General features: G+C 44.2%; 1 protein-coding gene across 1 annotated transcript; it reads right to left on the reverse strand.

Moving 5' to 3' along the window:
- Positions 1–684: 684 nt before the first annotated feature.
- On the reverse strand, positions 685–27,269 carry NDUFA12 (NADH:ubiquinone oxidoreductase subunit A12). The gene is made up of 4 exons (XM_006274114.4): positions 27,139–27,269; positions 19,148–19,230; positions 18,305–18,392; positions 685–947 (listed from the first exon to the last, which is right to left on the reverse strand). The coding sequence occupies exons 1-4, from the start codon at positions 27,225–27,227 to the stop codon at positions 767–769; spliced, it is 441 nt and encodes a 146-aa protein (XP_006274176.1). The 5' UTR covers positions 27,228–27,269; the 3' UTR covers positions 685–766.

Genomic DNA, 27,269 nt, shown 5'->3' on the forward strand with positions numbered 1-27,269 from the left:
GTCTTGCACAACAGACTACTGTGTAGCAATAGCTACGTATAAAGAAATTTGGGGTTCCTTCTGGCCCTACGGACCATCTACTTCAACTCCTAGCAGTTGCAGGAATTGCTGTTCCTACACCATCTCACGCCATCCCAGAAGGATCACTGCCATGTTTCCAACTCATCTGTATTCCTGTTTGGAAACTATGAAATTGGAAAAAAAAACAATGACTGTCATAGCAAGTTAGAGTGCGTGCAAGAAAAGTAGGGTTTACTTAAAAACCACAGAGGAAAAAGTACACAAAAATACCTGACAGGAAAAAAAAACCCTGATTATAGGTAACACTCAAATACTATTTACTTGTCTTCTGTTAACCTCATTTTCTTTTCAGTGAGTGTGTCTACACAAGACACTAATAGCGCAGTAGCCTAATACTGTGCAGTAGCGCATCACAGTACAGTACTAATATGCTGCTGCACAGTATTTAGGCTACTGAGCAGTAGCATCACTTAACAGTATTCATTGGCACTGCTGCACAGTAATTCTGATTACTGCGCATTTGTTTAGTACTTGATTATACAAGTTCTGAATTAAATGTGAAGTAACTACTGCACATTAATGAACATGTAGATGTGCCCAGTATTTCCCATTTGTTTGTAAGATGTTCCCCACCCCCAGTAAAATAAACATTTAGTTTTGTCAGAGGTTTTTCCATTTTATTTTAATTCAATTAATATACAATTTACATTAAGGGTCTAATTCTAGGTAAATCAGACCTTTGCATTTATTTGCTAGCTGTTGCAGGTGGGATCCACTCCTGTATCTTCTTACGAGTTGTAGAATAGGGGACATATTGCCCAGAAGTACCACTCAGATTAAATTTATGGTTTTCCCAGATGAATTTACGAGCAACTGGTGGATGAGTTGTTGGAGGGTCATCAGTCATGGAGTGAAGCCAGCGATGCCTTCAGAGAAAATAGTGTACTGGTTATTAAAAAGGTATGATCTGTCATAACAAATCCTCCTCGTGAACATCTAAGACTCTTCTCTGAATCAATGTGATACCTGGAATTTATTTTTGGAGCCAAAGTTTAAACATTTTAATGCATCTTAACATCCAAAAGAAATAAAAAGCAACAGTACATGCTATTTGGACAAGGTTGGTAATCAAGTACAATTAACTCAATGAGAAAGTAGCTCATTACTGAACAACAGAAAATATAGCACATTCTGAATCTCCGTGCTCTCCAAAGTGCTATTTACAAAATATTTTAAACAGTTTAATGGTCCACTTTCATATTATCTCTGGATTAGATTAAACTGATTTTATTCACTGTAAAACCATGGCTTTAGAATTACTAAGTATTCCTTGCAAGGCCACAGTCTCTATATTTTCTAAAAAACACTCTGAATATTTTGTTTTAATTCATTTACAAATGAGTTTTCTGACAATTTTCCTTAGTTTCATTTTAAATAGAAGCAAAAAAATTAAAAATTTGGCTCAAATAATGTTACAAAAAATGCTTCACTATCGTGTAATTTTCCTTAAAAGCCACCTAGTTGCAATGCCTACAGAACATGCAATGGTTAGACAGAGAGGGTGCTGTGAATGTGATTTACACCACTATTTAGTACAATTTCAGTGTTTCTTTGCATGTCCCTAAGCCATTTGTCAATATTTATCAGTCATCTCATTTTATATTTAAATTAAGTTCTTCTGGGCATTTTTGTTGCCTATTTATATGGAACTGAAAAATGTAGCCCTAACTTCTAGGCAGACATACAAACAACAAGAACAAAAGTTGATTACTACTGGCAGCTTTTACAGAGCTCAATACCAAAAGGCTGAGACCAGTAATTTGCATGCAATGCAATGTTTACCCTGACATTTATAATACCTTCCTTACTGTTACTTGGATTTATTTTTAAAGTATGCTAATAAGTAGCTTTGAGATAACAGATAATGATTTAAGTTAAAACATAAAAACCTTACACAAATTCTTGCAGACCGCATTACAAATTATTAACACAAATCATTATTAGGCATTTAAGAAGTGATTACAATGTTTATCATTAGCCCATAAAACTAAATTATACTAAGTCTCCTCTGTGCAAATTACATTAATATTAACAAGCAAAGCATCTCCCAAAGTAACCTTTCAACACAAATTTAGTTTGTTCTCTGCTGTCCCATTTCATTCTACCATTCTATTCCAGCAGTCAAAGCCACCTTTACTGCTGAACATTTTCATACCTGCTACCACTACATAAAATATGTATTTTATGTACAATAATAGGAAGTGAAAACGAAGTTACCAGTCACTCTAGCTAAATGCACCTTTACTGGGGTGGAATTAATGAGGTTTTGGCCAATCAGCTTGACCTAAAAACAAAATCCCTAAGTAACAATAGTGCAACCAAGACGTAATACGGCAATTTTCCTTCACTTAGCAACACAAACAGGATGACATATTTAGAAAATGAAAAATGGATAATTATATAAATACAATCCTCTTCCTGCTGAGCTTTTTAGCTTTGAAGCCTGTTTCTGAGACAGCACAACGTGTCTTTTTAGTCGCATTCCTGTTAGACAATTATTTTTAAAAACATAGGTTATATGTTTAACCCAAGCTATTAAAATCTCATATTAGCAAAATCAGTTAGACCCATCTAAAAAAATCAGTGTTATGCTCATTTAACTAAACAGTCCAAATGAGAAAAAGTTGATATAGGAATAAATATGGTCTAGAATTTGACTGAAAATGGCTTTGGAATTATTTCAAATTTCTAATAAATATACCACAGAAATTATATTAATGTTATCTAAATACCATTGTAATGACTACAAAACTGGAAGGAGAATATATTTAATTTTTAAAGGGATATTGCTCCTGGCACACTTTACCCATGCCCCCCAGACCTGTGCATGGGGTGGGCTACCCACTGTGGGCTTGGTCTCCTGCCGTACTGCTCTCCCCTGGGGCCTCCATAGCCCAGTGGGTGCGACTTGGTGCTGCAGAGCACAGCAGGGCTGTGGAGAAGCTTGTTGCCACTGCAAACTCTGTGCTGCCCTCGCAATGCATCCCCTGCCTGTGTGAAAGCAGTGAGCACAATCCCATGCCACTGCATGCATGGGGGATGCATCACCACAGTAGAATGAAGCTCGCAGCAGCAATGAGCTTCCCCGCATAGCCCCACTATGTCCTGTGGCGCTGGGCTGCATGGGCTGAGGAGGCCCTGGGAAAGGGCAGCAGAGTGTGAGCCCAAGCCCTCAACAGGCAGCCCAAGCCCTACCTCCCCACTCCCTGGCTGAGCTGCCCATGGCCCAGTCCCACTCCAAACTGGGGCTCTGCAGCCATTCATTGCAGCCCCAGGCCCCAAGCTGGGCAGCAACCCTAGCCCCACTCCCCCCCTCCCAATGGAGGCCTCGATCCCCCCCGCTCCAAATTACCTATGAGAGCTGCTCTCCAGGCTGCCTAGCAGCCATGTGCATATATATGTACATGGTGCCCCCTGCCTGACCACCCTCCTCTCGATCCCTGCCAGCCCATTGCAGGCTGGAGCTCTGCCAGCCTGCAGCGAGCTCTTTGCAAAACTACAAAATCCATGGGCTTCTCCATTAAAATGAGAAGTCTGCGTTTTCCTTTGGTAAAGGGGAAAAATCTGTGTTTTTCTCCACTTTCCTGTGGGAAATTAAAAACCTAGATCCCTGACCATAATAAATAACTTTGCTCTCTTTAAATTGATCGTGTATCACACTTACAATGTCATGGAAGAATTGTATAATGTCTAATAGCTCTATCTATACAGGAAGCAGTAGGCACCTGTCTGTCTCACAAGACGATAGAATTATGCCGAGAGAGACATCAGCTCGCTGAATGTAATTCTTGCTTGCAAGCTGGAGTGATCTCTCCAGGGCACAAAAGCCTGGGCGGTGTATATGGAGACACTATGCTGCCCCCACACACCAGAATCCCCCTCTCAGACTTGGTGGTTTAATCCAAATGACAAGGCAGGTGCCAGTACATTTGGAACCAACTTGGCCACAGGAGCCGCCAAAGCAAAGGAGATCATCCAGTTGTTTGTCTATTGGGGCTCCACTCCTAGACTGGCTGGCAACCAGGGTTAAAGAGCCCAATCTATCCCAACATGAAGTCTAAGGTACTCTCCTAAGCAAAGCCATTGGCACTCTAGAAGTTACCAGTGGAGGTACACTGACAGATTTTTTGAGCCACTACTGTGGTCGATTTTTAAAGAGCTGTATTGGCTGATACCGATCTGATTCCAATATGCAGCTGGGCAGCATGGCGACCAGCATGGGCCTGGTAAGTCTGGTGTGATGGAAAGGGCATGGGGGGGGGGGGGGGGCCACAGATCGAGGCCCCCGCAGTGAGGGAAGGAGAGGGGCTGGGGCAGGCGCTGCCCAGTTGAGGTGGGGCGGCGTGCAGGACGGAGCCGCAAGCATCTAATCCAAGGGGTGCGGGGTGGGGCAGCTCCCACCCTGTATGCATTCCAGGACACGAGGGGTTTGTGCCCCTGGATCTGCATGGGGAGGGATGCCATTGAAGGTTGGGGCCAGGGCTGCGCCAGGCTCTTCCTGGCAGAAAAGCTGGGCCAGGCTGCCCTGTGCTTAGGGCAGGTGGCAGTGGCACTGGGAGCAGGGCTACAGGGGGTGACTGCTGTCATGCCAAAAATTTGCCATAGCCCCCCCAGCCCCCCCTTCCAGTGCTGCTGCTGCATGCCCCAAGTACAGCGCAGTACAGCCTGGCCCAGCCCTTGCTGGGAAGAGCCTGGCGCAGCCCCTGACCCCAGCCCGCAATGGCAACCCGCTCCACGAGCAGATCTGGGGGTACATGCCCCTCGTGCCCTTCTAGGGTGCGTGAAGCAGCAGAAGCCCCCAGATGAGCCACTCAAGGCTCCATCTTGTCCTCATCCCAGCCTCACTCCCTCCCTCACCAGACTTACCAGCCAGATGTTGCTCTCCACGCTGCTGGGCTGCACTCCTGGCCCCATGCATGCTGTGGCTGTGCACATGCATGGGGCATTTATCAGCCACATTACTGGCCACATCAAGCAAAAAAAGCTGATCTCCGATACTTTCCATTTTCCCTATATCAGTGCTGATTCAATACGGGGCTGATGTATTGGTGCATCTCTAGTTGCCAGGTTATTTAACCACCCCCCAGCACTTGGCAATAACAACAGCAGGTAGTTCCGCCTCTGGTATTATGGCAAAACTGACTGGTAGCTATACAAGTATGTACATCTCATGGACAACCTGAAATATGTGAATATATAATTGAGTCCTTAAATGCTAGAGGGTGCAAGTGAGAGACGAACAGTGGAAAAAACTCTGGTCGTACCCTGTGCACTCTCTCCCTTTCAGCATCTCCATTCTCCCAGTGTACGACAGGATATTGGACAAGATGGGCCTATGGTCTGACTTAGTGACAGGCTTAATGACAGGCTTATGTTCTTTTCAATCTGCAGAAAGTTAAAAAAGCTGCAAACATTACCTTATGCTATATTATATTACAGCTTTCTTAGGAGTAAGTCATTAAAAGTCATTTTAAAGCACTAATTTAACTACTACTATATTGGCTGTCAGGATATTCTGAAACACTGCAAGCTCCACATGAGACCATGTTCATATTTGTGCATGCAAGTTTTAAATTCCACATCAAAATGCACTTCCTATTGGGAAGCAGAAAGTAAATCACTAGCTCTTATTAAGATACAAACACAGATCAATTACTGGTACTGAAACCAACAGGTATTTCTAGAAAATGGTTTTGAAAGCTCACTTGCATTTCACCTTATTCATTATGTATTTATTTAGCTGTTAAAAGTATTATACCTAATTACAGCTGCTTTCTTTTAAAAGGCCCAGTGAGTATTATAATGCAACTCCTTTCAAAAGCTCTTAGTTTTGGATGGTTAACTTTGCTGTCTCAAGGCTTTCACTTCCTGTAACAGTATTTCTTAAGCTAAATTGTGTAAAGTGAACATAAAACTATTTATTTTGGGAAGAAGTCCCCAGAAGTTTCTTTCAAATAGACTTTGGAAATGCAAACCCCTGGTATATTCTATTCCCATAAGTTCTTTAAGTATTAGAATGGATAAGATGACTTATTTAGCATCTCCCATGGCAGGAATTTTAGCACAAAAATCTTTCAGGCTGGTTTTATACTATGGAGGGTCCAGAAGTGACTGGTCATATTAAATCAGTGTTAATTTGTAATAGGAGAGTAAAGGAAGTCAAACAAAGTCTGAAGGGGCTAAGACAGTTCCTTGAGGCATATAAACAGGGAAGCAGCTAGCCTGTCTACCATTCAATGTGCTAAGTCACTAGACTTTGCTTGCATGAATTAGATGAAAGAAATAAGTTGAGGAGCTTAAAAGAATTTTTTTTTCCTGAGACCAGGTAGGACTTAATTAAAACCTTAAATGAACACACACAAATATTTAAACCCAGAGATAGTTTAAACTGAAGACACATGAAACTGGTGTCAAGTTTGACAAGTGGTCAAACAGGAATTAAAGACTACAAATGCTGTAATGTAACTATAGTACTTGCTCAGCCAGCATCTGCATGGGTTCACATAAGATATGCATTTGAGCCAATACCTTCATTTTCTTCAAAGAGAGTTAAAACTAAAAATTAATACTGACATGTATCTAGGTGATTATTATAGCCAATCATTTTCAATAAATTCATAACATTCAATTACTATAATGAAGGGCAAATCAGAGCTTTTATTTTTACCACTCTAAAAAGGAAAGGAAGAGATCAACCCTGTTTACTCTTCCAGAGATTTTCCAGGGAAAAGAAACTCACATCACTGTCATTTCTGTATTAATTGATAACTTCTAACTGCACTCACCCTTTAATCTACTTTCATTTCCATTTTCCTTTCCCTTTTGCTGCAGTGCAGCAAGCTGATATGCCATTATACAGTAGCAGGGTAGTAACCATGGCAGCTAAAGACTTCACAAGGGTCAATTTCAATCACAAAAAGATGCTAGTTTATCATGCTGTTCATGAACAGGTGGCACTCTTCCCATTTTTTCTCTCATTCTTTAATTTGATCTTTCTTCTCCCTTGGTTTAGATTTTTTAAGTTTTCTGCAACAACAGCCTTACAGCAAAATAGCACAATTCCTTGCCGTTATAAGTTTCTGGTTCTTTCTTCAGCATTATGAGGAACTATTTATGGTATGCAGGAATTCTCTAGGATCAAATAAATACACCAGATTCATCTTACATGTGAATGATGAAGGTATAAATCAAGAGCAAAGAGGGGAAATGTGAAAATATAGGATACCTGCGCTTCCTTCTAAAGCCCAAGTCATTACCTCTTCCTGGGGTTCTTCAACAAGTAGAGAATAAAAACCCTACAGCATTCTGTAAAGTTGGGCTGAATTGGATTGGCTACTGAACTGAAAAGTAGCTATAGTTGGTTACTAGGGCTGCGCAAAATTTTGCCAAGAGTTTCATTTTGAAGCTGGTTCAACACGTTTCGAGTTCAAAACAGTGAAATTGAAATGAAACAAAAAGCTTCTAAACCAAATAAGGGCACTCAAAATCTTTTGAAAATTTCGAAACGTTTTGAGTTTTGAAGCAGCCCAGTGGTGGGAGGCAAGGGAGAGCCAGGGCTGTGCTCTGAGCAGCTCCGCAGCCCAATGGAGCTCAGCCTGGCAGGGAGTGCAGCCCTGGCTCTCCCCACCTCCTGCTGCCAGGCTGCACTCTGTGGAGTTGGCAGAGCTGATCAGAGCGCAGCCCTGGCTCTGTCTGCCTCCCGCTGCTGGGCAGCACTCTGCGGGGCTGTGAAGCTGCTCGGAGCACAGCTCGGCAGCAGGAGGTGGGAAGACCCGGGGCTGTGCTTCGCCTACCGCCACCAGGCTGAGCTCCATGGGGCTGCGGAGCCGCTTGGAGCATGGGGAGAGCTGGGGCTGTGCTCTACCTCCCGCTGATGGGCTGAACTCTAAGGAGCCCGGTGCTGGGCACAGGCTGTGCCCAGCACTGGTCCCAGGCAGCAGCCTCCTGTCATCCGGCGCAGATCTGGGGGCCCGCACCGCCAGGAGGCATCCGCCACAGCCCTGCAGCCATCCTGGGGGTGTGGGCCCCCAGCTCTGCATGCTGGATGACAGGAAACTGCCACTGCCAGCCAGTGTCATGAGTTTTGCTTTCAAGACTTTGAGGTGCAGTTTACAAGAAGCCTCTGCACCCATCTCCTTGAAACTTGGCAGGCTTCATGCCCTCAGAAGGGGCTACCATCTCTGCAATTTACTTCCGAATCATGCAACAAATGACAACATTTTAAGCATTTTCATGATTTCCCATTATAGCCTATGGGCAAAACATCAAAACACATTGAAATAGTGACACAGTTTTGACAAAATGAAACTGGACAGTGCTTCAAAACAAAACGACAAAACGAAACACTATCCCTTCGAAACAGCAAAACAGACATCGAAACAAAATGATGGTGTTTCGCATAGCCCTACCGGTTACACTGTCTGATTTTTTTCATTTCCAAACTGTTTCGAGTATCCATACCCCCCCTGTTTAAGTATTTATAAAGCTATCAGAAAAGAAGCCAAACCGTGCGGTATAAGGTATGCATCTTCATGGACAACCAGAGAAAAGATTTGGTGCTAGATTAGAGACATACAAAAAAAAGTGCAATGCTAATTTAAGCTGCGGCAATGTCAATGCTGGAGAGGAAGTCCAAAAGAAAATACCTGTATACAACAGCTATTTCAATTTAACGACGCTGAACCCAAAACTTCAATGGATATTGAATCAGGTCATAACCTGATTAATAATGAATCAGTATCATCCCAATCACAACTATTAAGTGATAGAAAAATGAGATCAAAGAATTTAAGAGACAAGAAAAGAATTTAAATCTGTGTATGGGGTGGGCAAGGTGTCTGCCTGATAGTAACAGTAGCATAGGTGATAACCTATGATTCTGCTGTAATATTTCTGATTTAAGTGTATTCATGTTGTAACAGTGTTGCATGCCTCAGTTTCCCTGACTAGCTGGAACAGGACAGGAAAGAAGGGATTAGGAGATACGGCAGCCAGAGCTGCCTTGCCTAATGGAGGACATGCACTTACAACAGCAAAGAACTGAATAGCCTTGTTGCCATCTCAACAAGGTGGGCTTGGTAAAACATCCTTTGAAGGTGAAACCCAAGAGACTGAAGTAAGGCAGGGGGGTATGCATTAAACAACTGACAGAGCAGACCGAGAAGCTGGGAAGTCCCTGAGAGATGGGCAGAGAGAAAACAGCTAAGCTAAATTTTGGGGTGTTCAGAGCCTGGCTGTGTGAGCTGTTTTGGTTCAAGGAGTATGCTTGCCATACTACAGTTGCCCAATAAATACTTTTGGTTGAAGAGAAGCTATGTGCTTTAGTTCTTGCCATTTCAGGGTGCAATTCTTTTCCCCTCAGAGAGGGACTTACCTTTTCAGGAGCTGAACTGGAAGGTAACTCCCTAGGGAAGGGCCACAATGGGCAGGGAGGGTCAAGGACTGAAAGACCAAGCCAAGCCTCTCAGTCAAAAGGAACCAGAGGTTCAGCCCACTCTAGAAGCCATGCCAACAAAAGGTTACTGTATTTACCCAAATACAAGACAACTCTGAAGTTAAGATGACCCCCCAATAATTAGATTCTATCCATAGAACATTTATAAATGTTATAACTTTCCATATATAGAATTTAATTATTGAAGGGGCTGTCAAATTCCACCCTCCACCCCTGCTACAGCAGGGAAAGCAGTGGCATAAGGGCAGGCGGTAGGGGGTGAAGTAGAGGAATGAAGTGGCCTGATCCTTGCCCTTTGTCCCCCTACACTAACCCAAATCAATCAGAATTACAAACGCAGATTAAGAAAACCTTCATGACCACCAGTTTGTTTTGCAGCCACTCATCTCCCATCTGCTTCAAGTCTCCGGAGTCTGAAAAGCATTCGTGCACTGGCTCAATATGTGGGGTCTCTTGGCAGGCTCCTGTGGTGCAGATCTCACCTGGCACCCTCCTGAGAGCTGGAACCTATGCACCAACTCCTGGCCTCCCTAAGCTTAATATCAAACTTTCAGATTTCCTATAACTTAAACGTATCCTCTCTTACAAGTCCAGGCAGATGCATGCTGTGGCCATATGTCAACTATTAGAAGCCTACGGCAGGCCTAAAAAGAGAAAAAAAAGCCCTGTGCCCAGCCTGACAATACTAAGAGTTTGCTACTCCCGCTGCCACTCCTCCAAAAAACAGAAAACAACAGCACAAAAATAGAGATCAGTTAGAAAATTAGTTTAAAAGAGATACTGCTCCCACTAGCTCACCTTCACCCAGTATGTGTACACTGGTATCCAAATATATTTGTAGTTGGATATATGTGTTTACCTGCATGAAGCAGCAGAAAAGATACTGTGTAACACTGGATGACCAGAACCCCTGAGGACACTAGGGGTGGTACCATATTGCAGTATTTTTTATTTTTTTTTTAGGAGGAGGAGAAAAGAAATTAGGAGTAACACTGGGCCTTCTTACATAAATGAAAGTAGAAATGCTTATGATATACAAGGCTCTAGAGAACAATTTTTTAAAGACTATGCTAATGACAGAATTCACTATACATCTAAATTAAATGGATATTAGTATCAGGCTGAATTGCAGTTCAAAGCAATTAGTTAGCTGGTAAGAACTGGTTAGAGATTTTCCATCAAAATGATTGACAGAAAAGGCAGTTTCTGTAAAATTTGAACTGTAAAATTTTTATCACCACCAAATTTTACTTTACTTCAAATGTTTTGATTTTCCATTAAGAAAATTAAAATGAATTATTTTGTTTCACATAGCTTTCCCCCTATTTTTTTGCCTGAACTAAACCAAAATATTGGGTTTGAATCAAACTGGTATGGAATGCCAGCAGCCTCTGACACCAAAATGACTCTTGAGGGTGCACAAAGCCACCGTTACAGTCCCCTTGTTCTTTGGTGGGCTGGCTTCCTTAGCTAGATTATATCTTTAAGTATGCCATTATGCATTCTCTCACCAAGCTATGTGACACCACATGGAAGATATCCTCTACCTAGTGAATCTGGCCCATGCAGAAGAACGTGACCATGAGGTTTCACCCCATTATAATTAAATGGCAGTTTAGCATTGAATCAAAATGAAATGTTTTGATTAGGAATGAATATGGCAAAATACAGAACTTTCCATTGCACAGGAACTCCACTTTAAAAAAAAAAAAAAAAATAGCTCTAACTGCTCCACTTGAGTTCTACCTTGTAACATAACTCTCATTAGTCTAAACCAATGGTGCCCAAATTTTTATTTTTTTTTTTTGCTTAGCAGGCCAGAGTGGCAGGGCTGTGTCCATCCACAGGCTGAATCCAGCCAGTGTTCTACATACGGTGCCCAGGCAGGCACGGCAAACACCATCTGCCCACACAGAGGGAGTTCAGAGGGCAGGCTAGCCCTAGCATAGCCCTGCAGAGGAAAGGAGCTAGACTCAGTCAGTGAACAGGGAAGGGGGCATAACCAGGTCCCAACCCAGCCCCATGAAGAGGGAATGGGGCATAGTCCCCTGGGAAGGGAAGTCAGCATGGCCAGGCCCCAATCCAGCCCAGTGGGATGGGACAGGGGACTAGCCTGGCCCAACCCAGCCCTGCGGGGAGGGAAGGGAGCATGGCCCAGCCCAGGGGCGGGCAATTATTTTGGGCAGAGGGCCTCTTACCGAGTTTCGGCAAACCATCAAGGGCTGCATGACAGGCAGCCCAGGGCAGATTAATATTAATTTTCTAAATTTTTTAGGGGCCCTGCAGGCCAGATAGAATGGCCTGGTGGGCCGCATCCAGCCCCTGGGCTGCATTTTGCCCACCCCTAGCCCAGCCCCATGGGGAAAGGGGACGTAGCTTGGTTTCAGTGAGCTGCGCACAGAGTGGGGTGTGGGGATTTGGTAGGAGGATGTGTGGCTGTATTAATGGCCATCACTCACTTGCTGCCAAATTTCTGGACCCGTGCAGAGGACCATGAGCCAGAGTTTGAGTACCTCTGGTCTCTATGTTGACAAAGAGCATCTTACCAATGAGTTCACAACCTCAGATATAAAACCACACTAATATTTAATTGTTAACATGTTGAAAATTAGCATGAGGATTAGTACTCATTAGGATGAGTATTAGATTATGGAAACAGTGAGAGAGAATAAAAGGTCTTCCATCTTTTACAGCATTTGAAATTAAATTAGATGCGTCGATCAGAAGACGCACAAACAAAGAACCCTACAGTATCAGGAGGGCTAGTCTCTCTCATGACACAAACATACCACATAACCCTAAAAGTGCAACTCTAATCTACAGAGCTATCATCAAAAATTAGGATTTCTCTCCCAAGGATTGTAAGGATACAACTAGTAATTTGCTTTGAAAAAAATAGTACACAAAAATCCAAAAGGCTTCCAGAAAAAGGTTATCTTGAAACAGATGGACACCAGTAGAGTATCTGGAAGCTATACGATAATTGTATTACATACATAATAGGAAACAGCAGGCAGCCTCACTAGTCTCAGATCTCACATTTCTAAGAGTAGTAGAGCTGTAACAATTGGAGAAAAAAAGTAGTAGATATATGATCTCAAAGAAAGGTAACCATCTTGGGAGTGTACCATGATTCTAAGAAGATGGTGGTTTAAAATACAGGCACTGACCAAGCCTTCTTTTAAATGTTCCTATAACAAGCATTACTTAAAAGTGCATAAGAAGCCATAATTTGTTTCAGTCTCAATTCTCCAAAATAGTCAATCCAAGAGATATTAGAAGTTAAAAATTTCAAACAATGTTTAATCTATCCCAAAACTATAAATTCAAGACACCTTTTAATTTTTTTTGTCTGAACTAGTATTTGTTTTCTTCCTCAGACATCCGACAGAGATTATTCTCCACCAGCTGGAGAACAAAACTGCCAAGATGACAACTAGCTCTTTGAGGCTGTAATACGTCTTTTCACAGTCCTTCCACTAATAATAGGGAGTTACTATTTGGAAAGATACCGTTTTTAGCTCATCCTGCCACTTCCAATATTCAGATCACCTGCAAAGGTCAACATCCTGTAGTTCTTCAATGCCAAAAAATAAACTGAAATCCACTGAGCAACTCAATAGAGGGGTGTTCTTCCCCAATCTGGTAGGAGAAGAGAGGAGAAAATTGATGTGAACAATCTCTGATCAAAAAGGAAGCACTCTTTCAGTAGTTGAAAAACAGATAAGCTTTATGGAAAATCCATAATTCAGTGAAGAAATCAAAGTCAACTAACATTTAGAGAGGCAATTTTTAATAAACCAGATATATTAAGTGATGTTCAGGCACACATAAGATATGCATGATATTTAAGTTAGACGGTTCTCATACAACAGAGCAGATTTATATTTGATATGTCGCATTTAAGAGAGTCATATTCATGCAGTATAAAGGCAAACCTATTTTTGTTTAAGCTAACCATTTCTAAAACATATTTAATCTATTTAATTAGTTCCCAATATCTTATTTTGCTGGCACATTTGCAATGATCACTGTACCTGTTAACAGCTATATGGTCAGGTATTAGCAAAGTGATCATTCTTTTTAGGATAAGAATCCCAGATTTAGAAAGTCATAGTTTGTGCACATTGAAGTGCACGAGCAGAAAAGTAATTTTTTTTTTCATATAACAGAAATGCAAATGGAATACACACACACACACAACATATTAAATACCTGAAAAGCAAGGCATGCAAATATGCTGATAATGGCAGAATTCAGAAAAAAAGTTTCCCTACTACACTGTCTAAATTCTAAAGATACCACAAGAATTCTTGAAACTGCTCTGCTGGTATTTTGAACACTGCATCATGTAGCTGTGCACTACTTCTTTAATATACACTTGTCTACAGCAGATGCAATCACAGCTAATGAAAAAGAAAATTGAGTGGAACGTAATAGAGAAAAACACTGACCTGGGCTGAAGAAACGGGGAAAGCCTAGAACTAGGAAAGCCTAAAACTAAGCGAGATGTTTTCCTTACTCCAAAAACTATTACATGTACAGATCAGGATGGTGAATAAGGGAGCATCCACAACTGTATGCAATTAAATGAAAAAAATCTGATCGTGGAAGAGTGTGAAAAGCATTTCCCATACTACTTTTATCCAGAAACCTACATGGCTCCATTTCATCCAGTTAAGCTTGTCAAAATGTATCAAATAATAATGAAAGCTTGTTCAAAAGCAAGAATGAGCAAAATCAGAGCTGATGAAAAAGAGCAACAAAGGGCACTGGCTTGGTATGAATGAGTACTCCACAAGTGTCCCTACACAGCTCTGCTACAAAGCTTTAATCTTGATCTGCAATTCTTCTGTTATACAGTCACAGGTGTTTTTGAGCAAAGACTGACAACTGCCTCTAATTATTTGTGCAGTAGGTTTTGAGACATATACCAAGGGGGAGAGAGACAAAACCAAATTCATTTTCTCATGGCCTGCCACTTACACCATTGTGTATCAAATCAAAGATTTTTATTTCAAGATGGAATTAATGCAAGCTATAATTTTATATCAGCTTTACTACTGCAAGTTCTCTGTGATAAGGACTTTCAGTGCAGCTATCACAGGCATAAACAAAAAGGTACCATTAGAAACAGCTGCCAGAATATATTAGTTCTCAGTTTGTTTAACAGCATTCCCCAGGGAGAACACGTTCAGTTCTTGTTATTATATAATGTTACACCTGGTAGGAACTCATGAAGACATCAGAGTTGCTCTTCAAGCCAGGTTTAATTTTAGGCTGCACTACAAAAATTGGTTCTCTGTAGCCTTAAGTGTGTATGTAATTTCAGCTTCAAGTTATTTATTTCAGCACTGAATAAATGGTACTGATGTGGTAAGGGGAACCCCCCCACAAAAAACAAAGACAGATATAAAGATGCCCCTTCTCAGGCAGGGAATACAATGAATTAAATAGATTGAGAAACTGAGTACTTGAGAAGAAACAGATTAGTCTAAACAGATTAGACTAAAATTAATGATACCTGTACAGGGGAAAAGATATGGGAGAAAGGCAATTGCTAGACAGAAGGAAAAAGCTGCATGCTAGATTATTTTATTTAAAAAGATTTAGTTTTTATTATTTTCTGCCTGTGAAGATATCCATTTTCCTGTGCTACAAATGAGACAGTACTGCTTAGTGGTAAACTTAATCTTACAACAGTTCCAGAAAACTCAGTGTCTTATTCCCCCCCAATCCTTTGTCCTGCTTTCATCTCTATCACAATAGGATGCAGGAGCATTATCTGGTTCCTTGATAAGCAAGTTAACTTAGCTCAGCTTTCACCTATCTTGAATAGGTGTTCCATGTAATCTATAAAAGTAACAAACACAAATATAAAAGTCTTCATGAAGGCCAGGTTCAGACTAGGCAGTAAAATGCTGGCTTGCTTAGTCCAATGCTGGTATAGACTTCAGGATTGCCAAGATGCTCAAATTTGGCCTAAATACAATTCTCCAAAAAGTAAATGCCCAAGGGGGAATATTGCTTCCTTGTAGCAAAGAAGTGAGATAAAGCCTTGGGCTGCATTGTAGTCTACATGGACAAACTACCAGTTTCATGTGCATCAGAATGCTACATTTAGTGAGATCAGCAAGGGAAGGCATTTAATCAATGGGTGCTAACAGACCGGGGGGGGAGACGACGACGACAATGACGACGGAGGGGACGGACACACCAAAATAATTCACGCTTTACCAGAAGCAGCAGCTCATTAGTTTGACCCAGCTCCACAGCATCTGTATAGATTGGGCATTTCAGCAGGGCTTTTTGGCACTTTTATCCAAAGCTGATTCAATCAGCTAGATAAAGTGCCAAAAAGCTCAGCTAAAGCACCTGATTTATACATACATTGTGTGAGCCGGGCCCAACTAACATGATGCTTCTTCTGGGCATGCGCTGGACTTGGCACAGGGGCATGCGGAGTTTAAAGTACAATTGGGGGGGGGGGGGGGATTTTTTTACATCTGTAAACAGCCAATGAGGAGTGGTGAAAAGATGCCACATGGTACAGAGCATTACCAGCCAGGAGACAGATGCAAAACCCTTTTTAGGAGGAAGTAGGTGGCTGGAAAATAAAGGTCTCCAGCTGGCCACCCATGTAGCCAAATGAGACAATCCATATTCCCCCATGCTGTAATATACACAGTACTGGATATTATCAAACATGAGACATTAGATAGCCTGTAGAGTTTTACTTATAAAAAACTAAAGTAAAAAAATTCCCCAAATTCTGTGGGCAGTAATGAGCTAATGCCACATTAATTATGCACTGGCTTCAAGATCTTTGACCATTTTTCAAAACTAACCATTGAAATAGAAACAGAAAAAGAATACTTCCATTTACTGGAACATGCCTTCAATGTTGCACAAATATTGCACTTCCCCCCTGGTGGACCAGAAGTCCTGCTGATTATATACGAATGCTCAGTCCTGATCTACTGGTGGTTTGACAGTTTTAATTAACTTTAAAGCCTAATATTAATGCAATGTTCTGGTACAAATCTGAACTGCTGATTTGAATTTAGAAGGTAAGATTCCAATAGAAATGTCAACTCAGAAGTGCACAATGTGCCTTTCTCTATACACTTAGTAAAATATTTCATCCCCACACAGTATGGCTGAATAAATAGTGTTATTCAAACCTTAATATTTGCATTCCCTGACTTTTGGAGTTCAAACGTGCAAACTTCATATTACAGTGGAAATTCTTCTATTTAACTCCCCAGAGTTTTAAATACAAATATAGCAACTACCTATTGAGTTTAGGTGCACAGTATTTTCCACTATTCTCAGAGGTTTTAAGGTACACTACTAGATAGATACAGAAAATTCAATCACCCAACTAAAACGTAAAAGAGAGAGTTTTTACTATGCATGAACAAAAGCAGCTTTTCAAAGTCAGATCACTGCCTATTAGAGGTGCACCGATATATTGGTTCATATTGTATTGGTACAGATAAAAGGAAAATTGTCATTATTGGCAATCAGCATTTTTGGCTGGCGTAGCCAGTAATGTCACTGATAAATGCTATGTGCATGTGCGCAGCTGCCGGGGGGGAGGTGGGGGTGGGGGGGGGTGGCGGCAGATCGAGGCTCCACGGCGAGGGAGGAAGTGGGGCTGAGGCAAGAATTACCCGGTAGCCCCCACTCCCAGCACTGCTCGTCCTGAGTGCAGCCCAGGTCCAGCCCCTCTGCCAAGTAGAGGCTGGCACGGCCCCTGGCCCTGAGCCCACAGTGGGCAGCCTGCTCTCACCCCATGTGAAAATCTGAGGCACATGCCCCCCATGCTTCCTCCAGGGGTGCACACAGTGGCTGGGAGATGCCCCCCCTCCCCACCAGATGAGCTGCCTGCAGCTTCGCTCTGCACTGCTGGGCAGTACCTGCCCCTGCCCCAGCCCCACTCCTCTCACTGTGGGGGCCTTGCTCTGCCCCCTGCACACCCCTCCCCCCCCTACACCCCTTCCCTCCCACACATTTACCAGCCAGACGCTGCTGTCCAAGCTGCCAGGCTGTATATCAGCTATTGGATCAGTATTGGCCGGTATAGCTGGTTAATAATCAGCCATCGGTATTGGCCAAAAAAATCTTTATCAGTGCACCCCTACTGCCTATACATTTGTCAACAGGATAAAAGTGGTTGAAAATTTGAGGTGTGAAAGATTAAAACTGTAAGTTGTCTTTCAATCCCAATTAGGTCCTTTTTGTGGTTAGAGCGTCATTTCTGCCCACTCGGACTTTCAGATACTATTTGTAGCAGGAGACATTTGGATTTGGGAGTTGGGCCCTGATCCTACAACCTGTACCACTTTCATTGGAGCACAGGGGACTACTTCCTGCACTGTCAGAGCCCTGGATGGTCAGCTCTCTCAATGCTGCAAACTCATGTGGATACCACAACCTTTTATTTTTGAGGTTCTATGGTTTGGAAAGCATGAGACTCAGAATGTGGCTGCATGTATCAAAAGACATCCTTACTCAACAGAAATAGTTCCTGAGAAACTCTCTCATCCGTGTTGTCTCTGTGCTCCTAAACCAACATATTAAGACATTTTCTGAATAAAAAGGGAGAACATCCTTCAGACCAGATTCCTTTCACTATCTAGGAAAGCTGGGGCTATAAAAGAATGCCGCCTTGAGGCCATGTTTAATTCCATATGCTTTATAACAAAGACTTTTTATTGAAGAATCCATAGGTTACACAATTTATAAATATATTAATTTGTTTACCATTCCGGTGGCACCATGCTTGCATCCAAATCCCAGTATGTATTTTTGCCATTCATTTCAGTAGTATACTCAACCCATCTGTGTCGACCTTGAATTTGATAAAGGAGCAACACTGTATTAGGTAAAAATAACTACTCCCACAGTAAAAGATAAAAACTGTAGTAAACAGAAAGTGTATTAGGAAGTACTTTGGCTAACAAATGGAATGTTTACCATGACAGACATGCATTTTGGGATAAATATAAATCAACCTTTATTTTGCAAGGTCTTCTGCATGTAAAGGCTAATATTTTCCATTAATACTGAATTTAATCTTTTGGAGTTTAGCAATAGGGAGCAGGGGTGGCCAACCCACAGCACATACAGCTGCTTTGTTTGGCACATGGCAGATCCAGCAAGAAGCAGGGAGAACAACAGCAGACAGGGCATGGACAATCAAGCAGAGCAATGAATCAGGCTAGGGAAGGAGTCTGGGGTGGTACTCAGGGAGAGGGAGCGGCTTACCTTGTGGTTGGCGCACAGGCCAAAAAGGGCATTCCTTCCGAGGCCAGTAAGCCACAGCCCCCTCAGCAAGCCTTAAAGAGCCACTGAATTCCCAGAAACCCAAGCATGCATTTAGTCCTAAAAAAATGAATATTTAGATTTTGGGGGGCCCAGACAGCCTAAGGCGGCTGTATGCATGGGAATACAATCAGGTTCCCAGAGTTCAAGAGAGCTCCATGAATCTCCAAGGACCCTGCGAGGCATTGTATAGATAGAGAACTAACCTATTAAAAAGGGGGAAAGGGGAGGGGGGAGCAGGGGGGCAGTCAGTTTAGTTAATTCTTAGCATAGTATACTTACCAAAAAAATACCTTTTGTCTTCAAAGTATTTGTTTCCATATCTGTCAACACCGATTAGCGTACCAATCTTCAAATCACTGACCCTGCAAATTCCCAAGACAATTTCAACTAAAAGAAATTTCAACTGACATTTTCAGAATGCATTCTCTCTCTCAAGGGTGTAGGTTGTAGCCATGCTGGTCTAAGGGCATACACACCAACTGCAGATGCTTCCTCAGCCTGAAAAAGGGTTTTTAAACTCAAAAGCTTGCTAAGAAAAGTTTTTCCAACTATTTAAGTTGGTCTAATAACAGATATCAGATTCACCCAAAGAACCTTGTCTCCTTATCTCTCTCAAGAAAGTACTGTTTTAATGTCAGTAAAAACTGAAACTGACATTTTAAAAACCAGGCCATTATACACTGAAGTATCTTGCAGACTTGAGTATCCCACTTAAACGGGCAAACTACTGGCCAAATTCCACAGTTCATTTTGGGAAAGGTCTTGAAAACATGGGAAATAATCCCACTGAGGGGATAAAAGTAAGGTACAGTCTTACATTTTATTTGTAAAAATTGTGCATTAAAACAGGATTCCTTCAAGGCCAAAAAAAAGTTTCTTGTAAAAGTTGAATGCAGTAATCATCATATTCCCTGTTTCTGCTTTCTGTTGTAAGGCTGACATTGAAGTTAGCATGTTTGAAGGAACTGTGTGTGAAGAACAGGGCTACCTGAGACCGTTTACTCTCAAAGTATTCTATTAGTGGGTTTTTCCCACTAAGATGTTTAACGAGAAAAAAAAATTCAGGAAGAAGTGCAATTTCTTAGAACCTGACTGTCCTTTAAGGAAGTTGTAGCCATCTTTTATTTATGGAAAATGTGTTTTTTTTAATCACCAGGTAGGCTACTGAAATATAAACTTAAATGCTCAGTATAAAAGTAGTACATTCTGTAATAAAAACTTCTCATTAGGAGGATAGTAAAACACTGGAACAGGTTACCAGAAAGATGGTGGAATCTCCATCTTTGGAGGTTTTTAAGACCCATGTAGACAAAGCTTTGGCTGGGATGATTTAGTTGGGGCTGGTCCTGCTCTGAGCAGGGGGTTGGACTAGATGGCCTCCTGAAGTCCCTTTCAACCCTCATTTTCTATGATTCTAAAGATGGTCAAAGTAGCATCTACCTACATATTCATTACCAATGAACCGGAACTGTCACTGACAATATTCAAAGAAGAATTTTGAGTAGAACAGATGGCTGAGCATAACCAACACCAGACCCGAATTCCATGTGTAAACACATGTATGCATTCTTGGTGTTTCCCTAGATGCAGTTACGTAACACTCACCTGAAACTGAACATTTAATTCCCTGCTGCCTTTGTATACTGCTAGATAAAGCTGCAAATGTAAGCTTTCATGTTTATAGACTGTAAAGCACACTCCACTAATGAACTGCCATCCAGAATATCAAACATGCAGAACATCTAGTGAAGCAGTTTCACTCCTTTAATTGCTAATTAAAATTGCCTCAATCCAAAATACTCTTGTACCCTAATTTTCAGAAATAATCTAACACAACTCAAAATGTTTGTTTACAGAAGAGGCAGCATTTCATTATATTATTTTAAAAATATTTAAAAAAATATATTCTAATATAATAAAGGGCTTTGTCTGTCTGTCTGTCCATAATGCTTTTGATCAAGTTGTGCATGCGTCACCGTTGAGACAGGGTTACCATACGTCTGGGTTTCTCCGGATGTATCCTCGCTCTTTTTAAGCCTTCTGATCTCCGTCCAGGTGGGTCGTCCAGGATTTCCCTTTGCTCTGCTGGTGGAAGCAGGGGCAGGGCGACTGCAAGCAGCAGAAAGCACACACGGACCTGCCTACAGCTGCAGAGGCGTGCAGACCCATGTGGTGCTCCCTGCTGCCTGCAATCGCCCTTCTCCTGCTCCCACCCTCCAAGCAAAGAAGAAACACAGACACTTGGTCAGGGCAAGGGGAGCAGAGGCTGCAGGGGGGATTTGCTTGCTCTCCAGTGGGGAAAGGGGCCAGGGGAGAGGGGGCCTTGGAGGGCAGCGGGGAACTCCATGGCTGGCTGGAAGCACAGGGGCTAAGCAACCAGGAGATGGTAGGGAGGGTGGGGGGAGGGGGCTGTGGCCAGGCTGCCTGGTGTGATGCAGCAGCCTCCCCTCCTCTTTCCTCATCTGTGCTGGGCCTGGACCTGCTCTGCATAAATCGGAGCCACCGCATGCCAGCCTGGTCAGGATGGGGACAGCTGGGGCCCCTCCATCAGGACTGGGGGTGCAGGGGGCTGTGGGTTGGGAGTGTGGGACACCGGGGTGGGGGCAGGGGACTGTGGGTTGGGAGTACAAGGGGTGCTGGCAGCACCAAGGGGCTGTGGGCCAGGAGTGAGGGGCACCAGCAGGGCCCTGAGGCGGCAAGGTACTCCAGTTTGGTGAGTGAGGGGCATTGGCAGGGCTGGGGTCACTGGGTTATAAGTGAGGAGCAGCAGCAGGGCTTGGGGGGGCTGTGGCTTGGCAGTGAGGGGCAACAGAACGGGCAAGGGTAGGGCCACCCTTCGGGGCCGGTCATGTAAACACTCATTTGAAATCCGTCATTCATGACGGGCATTTGGCTTGTATTTCCTACGTTTATCTATATTTACTCCCTCAATTTAGCATCCAATATTTGGACCAGATAAATAAGGGTAGGTACTAAGAAGAATATCAGAAAGGATTTTAAACTAAAATGGATTTTTCATCATACAGTTTGCACTGCAGAAACAACCTGGAAAGGGCTGTTTGGACTCGGTAATGACAATTACATTTTTCCTATTTCTCTTCCAAGTAAGCCATCTGTGTTCACAAGAACATCACTGCACAAGTTTAATGAGACAATTGCATACCATCTTAACTTCATACACAAAAGTTACCTTACCAACTTCTACTTGAGTAGCAGCTTACCTGTACCAACTTCTACTTGAGTTCAATATTATGTAACTACTGGAAGCTCCAGCCTTAGGCTGAAAGACTCTCTAAATCATTTTGTTCGCAGATGCACAAAGTAGGAAAAGGTATCTGCAATTACCAAAATTTTTCTAGTTTATTTTGTTCAAGTCCACAGATCTATTACAATGACTATTTCAGTCTATTTGCACTTGGGAGGCAGAATCAGCCCTGTCAGTCACTGTCAGCAAGAGAATGTTCACCCTGCTGAAATTTCAGTTGAAATAACATCCACGGCAGCCGAGATAAAGCCAAATCTACTGTCCTAAACTACAGGTTGTGTTAAATACACTTTGAGGGGAAAAACAAAACCCCATGCAACTATTTCTCCAACTACAGGGAGTAGTAAATGTCACTTAACAATAAAAACTCATCTCTGGGTGTCAATTTACACCCCCCATCCTGAATAATCTCTTTGTCTGCAGCGCTGACAATTTGTGGCCCTTACTACGCAAAGAAAAGAAGAATTTTCAAGAAAGTACTACTAAACATTCCTGATCTTCATAGGAAGCTCTACAGATTCTTTACAATGGGATTTCTGGGACAGGGTGCCTCCAGTGTGAGAAGCAGGGTCTTTTTAAAATCTAGATATCCAAAATGGGTTAGAAAAATACATATCCTTTTCCTTACCATGGGAACTAAGGTATGAAGACTCCCTGACAAAAGAAAGAAAACACATTGGCTAAAAACAAAGGAATAGCTAGTATACAACAACAGTGATCTGGCCATCCAACAAATCTTAAAAAAAAAAGATATTACTAGTCCTGAGACCATCAATGGTCCTAATGACTGGACTGAAGCTGGAATAGTTCTTGATGCTATGAAAACTGGGAGGACTACTGGTCTGAATTCAAAATTTAATTCTAGGCCTTCCAACTTCAAATAACAAGCACTGTCTGATTAGAGATGGTAGCCACTGCAGACCTATGCAGAGGGAAAGGAAATGTGAAAACATCACTTGTAGGGTTTCTCCTCAGACAGTGCTATAAGGAACAGAATGGTTTCAAGGTCATGTTCTATGGTCTTGCAGGATTGGAATAAATTGATATCCCAAGGAAATATTTAATATGAGGATTTGGTCAAAATTCCTTCCGATGAGCATATGGAGAATGTATATTGCCAAAAGGTCACTTTTTTCCTTGTTTAGATAGTATTAGACTCCTACAATAAAGTTTTCCTAGAGAACTCAAGACTACATTTCATTGATTTAATACAGTAATACAACTATAGACTGTATCAGCACAAAGAACACATTTTATTGATATTTTTAGGGTGCAGAAAGCAATCTCTTGAACAATTTTAAACCTTTGTGCTCTTAGACCTACCTATCTCCTCTTCTGCCAAGAAGAAAGAGGTAACCCTGCCCAGAATAATCATGAGCAATTGCTCTCTCTGCCTACCTGACCCTGTGAGCTTCTCAACAAGACACTCAACCAGGCATGGGGAAACACAGCCAGAATACACAGATCCATCCTTTTGACCCTAGCTCTTAATGGCTTAGACTTCCTCTATAGAAGTCTGCAGGATTATGTCTCGGACGGCCAAAGCCAACTCGAGGTGACTCAATAATTACTCGTTCGTCGGGGCAGGCTGGTGAATAGAGAGGCCGAGAAAGCTTTATGGTTGTAAAACTTTACTTACGTCACCTACGGTTGTGACAAAAACGGTCCGGTTGTCTGAACAACTATGTTAGTTGTTCCAGCTGGCAGGGCTCAGGCCAGCACGTCCGTCTACAAATCGGGCCGGCAGGGAAAAGGATACGTCTGAGATTGCGCTCGGTGACGGGGAGAAGAATCGATAGGTGATCAGTCTATCGATCAGCTCAGCCACGAGTCAGATCTCTCCAGAGGCACTCTGCAGCGTGCTCGAAGTTCTCCGACTTGGGCAGAAGTCGCACGAAATTTTAAACGGCTAGCAAGCCAATTACTAGCCGCCACGTGTGCATAATTTAGAGCTGGCCAATAGCGGGACACAAATTTACATTCGAATGGCGGGAACTCTCTTGCACCGGGGGTTTTCTGCAGCAACAGAAAACCTTTTACTTTGCAAGAGGCTCTCATGTGGCGGGAAAATTCCACCGTGCGGAGGCACCAAAATCACTGGGTTGTGACAGATTACTGAAATTCAGCAACTCTGTTACACAGCAACACTCTTGAGTGTTCAGGAGGTATGCTACAACTGCCAAAATTTATATTCCAGCATTCACAGGATATAGTCTTTGGGGTTGAAGACCTACAACAGTTCTTTTACTACAGACCTCTTCAAGAATCAGATAGAGAAATCACCAACAGTAACTACTCTCTTCTGAGTACCTCACATCACACAGCTGAAGGCCCAGTCCACTTGTTCCTGGAGCCTTTGTAGTAGGCAGTAATTGGGTTAGCTCCTCTCCAGCACCGGAAGCTATGTTTAGCAGAAGGGTCAAAACAGAAATGTGGAAGCATTTGAAATGTGGAAATGTGGAAGCATCAGTCTAGTTCAGAGGTGCTCAACCTTGGGCCCATGAGCCAAATGCAGCCCATGGAGCCAGAGGTATCCAGACCATGGGACTCCCCATAGATGGGGAAATTTGTGGTGGGGAAACGGTGGCAGTACATATAGCCTCCCACTCCCATTGCCAAGTTTCCAAACCCCAAGCCCCATGCAGCAAATTGGGGTTGGGTAATGCATCCTACCCTCACTCTCGCAGGTGAATAGAGCCAGGCTACCTCTGCCACCCCCCACAGGGGCCAGGGTTGAGCCAAGCTGCCTCATCCCCTTCTATGCACCAAGATGGGGCCCTGCTGCAACTGTCCCGTGATGGATCAGGACCATCAGCTGGATCTGGCCAGGGCACTGCCCATCCAGCCCTCTGGGCAAAAAGGCTAGCACCACTGGTCTAGCTCAGTAGAGGTCAAATAGCCTATTTTCTTCTTCACAGCACTGTCTCCAAATCAGCCCAACGCTGTACAAGACCAGCTACCAGCCATCTGCCCTAATAGGCCCAATGAGGTGGGCAGCAACTGAAGCACCGCACTTCTCCTCCAGTACCTCCTCTCACTCCCACCTTGCATTTCATGAAGGCATGAATAGAATCCCCACAAAGCAGCTTGTTACACTGACACCAAGTTGTTATACCTGCAACAGTAATTAGCGGTGCACCGATATAGTGGCTTTTTTTGCCTAGTGTAGCTAATAATGTCATCGATAAATGCTGCATGTATGCATGCAGCCACAGCATACATGTGGCCAGGAATGCAGCCCAACGGCCTGGAGAGCAGCATCCAGGTAATAAATCGGGGGGGGGGGGGGGGGGGGGGGGGGAAGGGCATAGTAGGGGTAGATCAAGGCCCCCATGCTGAAGGAGTGGGGCTGGGGCAGGTGCTGCCCAAGTGGGGCGGGGCACAGGACGGAGCTGTGGCAGCTCATCTGGAGGGTGCAGGAGAACAGGGAGGGGGGCAGCTCCTGCACGTACCCCCAGGGGAGGTGGCATGGGGGGCACATGCCCCTCAGATGTGTGTGCAGAGCAAGGGCAGGCTGCCCACAGCAGGCTTGGGGCCAGGGGCTGTGCCGGCCTCTTCCTGGCAGGGGGCTGGGCCAGGACTGTGTTCAGGGCAGGGGTGGGGCAGGTGGCAACAGCACTGCCAGAGGGGGCTATGGGGAATTCCTGCCCCTGCCCTACTCCCTCCCTCACTATGAGGGCCTTGATCTGCCCCTCTATTCAGCACTGGTGAGGCCACATCTGGAGTACTGTGCCCAGTTTGGGGTCCCCCACTACTTGGGTTACTATATTTCCAGCATCAAAAAAGAGGATGGGGGGGGAAGACAGAGGAAGGGGCATATGATTGTGGGGGGGCAGTGATACGCTCTTGCCCTGCCTCTACCCCTCAACTCGTAAGCCCTTGCCCCTCCAGCCCTGCCAGCCCCACTCTCCCAACCCACAGTCCCCTGCCCCCCAGCTCTATAGTGCCCCTCACACCCGACCCACAGCCCCCTGTCCCCTCAGCCCTGTTATCCAAGCAGCTCCCATGATGTGTGCGCGCCAGTTCGCTTACACACCCACTCACATACACTGTCTCTTTACCTGGCTTGCCAGGGCCCAGTGGGTTTGCACATGACCCCTGACAGCCAATCACCTTGCCCGCTGCTGCCAGCCCCCACTCCCAAGCAGCCAACCCGGGAGAACAGATGAGCAACAAACTCAGACATTTGCTGTTATTTTAAAAACCTGCCCAGAGGCAGCACAGGGGGCCAAAAAAGAGGGCATGTCTGGAGAAACCTGGACATATGGTAATCCTACCCACTATGGAAAGGATGTGGACAGATTGGAGAGAGTCCAACAGAGGGCAACACAAATGATGCGGGGGTTGGGGCACAAGATTTCTGAGAGGCCGAGGGAACTGAGTTTATCCAGTTTGCAGAAGAGAAGACTAAGGTGGATCTGACAGCAGCCTTCAGCTACCTGAAGGGCAGCTCCAAAGAGGATGGGGCGAGACTGTTCTCAGCAGTGACAGATGACAGGACAAGGAACAATGGTCTCAGGTTGCAGCAGGGGAAATTTTAGGTTGGTTATTCGGAAAAACTCGGGGGGGGAGGGAGGGAGGGGGGAGTGCAGCAAAGAAACGAGTCATCCAGAGAGGCTGTGGACTCTCCATCCTTGGAGACGTCTAAGACCCGGCTCCACACAGCCAATGCCGGGGGGCCGGTACTGCTCCGAGCCGAGGCCGGACGAGGCCCCCCAGCCCGAGCTCTCTCGGCTTCTGACCCCAAGGGCAAGCAAGGGCGGCCGTTCAGGGGACGCGCCTGCCCCGACAAGGGAGACGAATCCCGGCGGGTTGCTCCGCCACGGAGACACCGCCCCGCCCCGCCCCTGCGGCCGCAGCACCAGCCCCTCCAGACCGCGCTGCCGCCGCCCAGCCCAGCCCAGCCGCGGGCGGACACAAGGTCACAGTGCAAGGTCCCAGCACGGCCCGTCCCCAGCCCCGGCCCGGTTTCCCCACGCCCTGAGCGTCTCCGGCCCGCCGGTACCTTAACACCTTCCATATGGCGCCGCGGAGACCGCCGTGCCCGCCGAGCTGCCGCAACGCGTTCCGCAGCACCCGCACGTACACGGCCATGACCGCCCGTCCTGGCCCAGCGCTCGGGAGCACTTCCGCCCC

This window comes from Alligator mississippiensis, chromosome 4, assembly GCF_030867095.1.
Source record: "Alligator mississippiensis isolate rAllMis1 chromosome 4, rAllMis1, whole genome shotgun sequence".
Classification (NCBI taxonomy): Eukaryota; Metazoa; Chordata; order Crocodylia; family Alligatoridae; genus Alligator; species Alligator mississippiensis.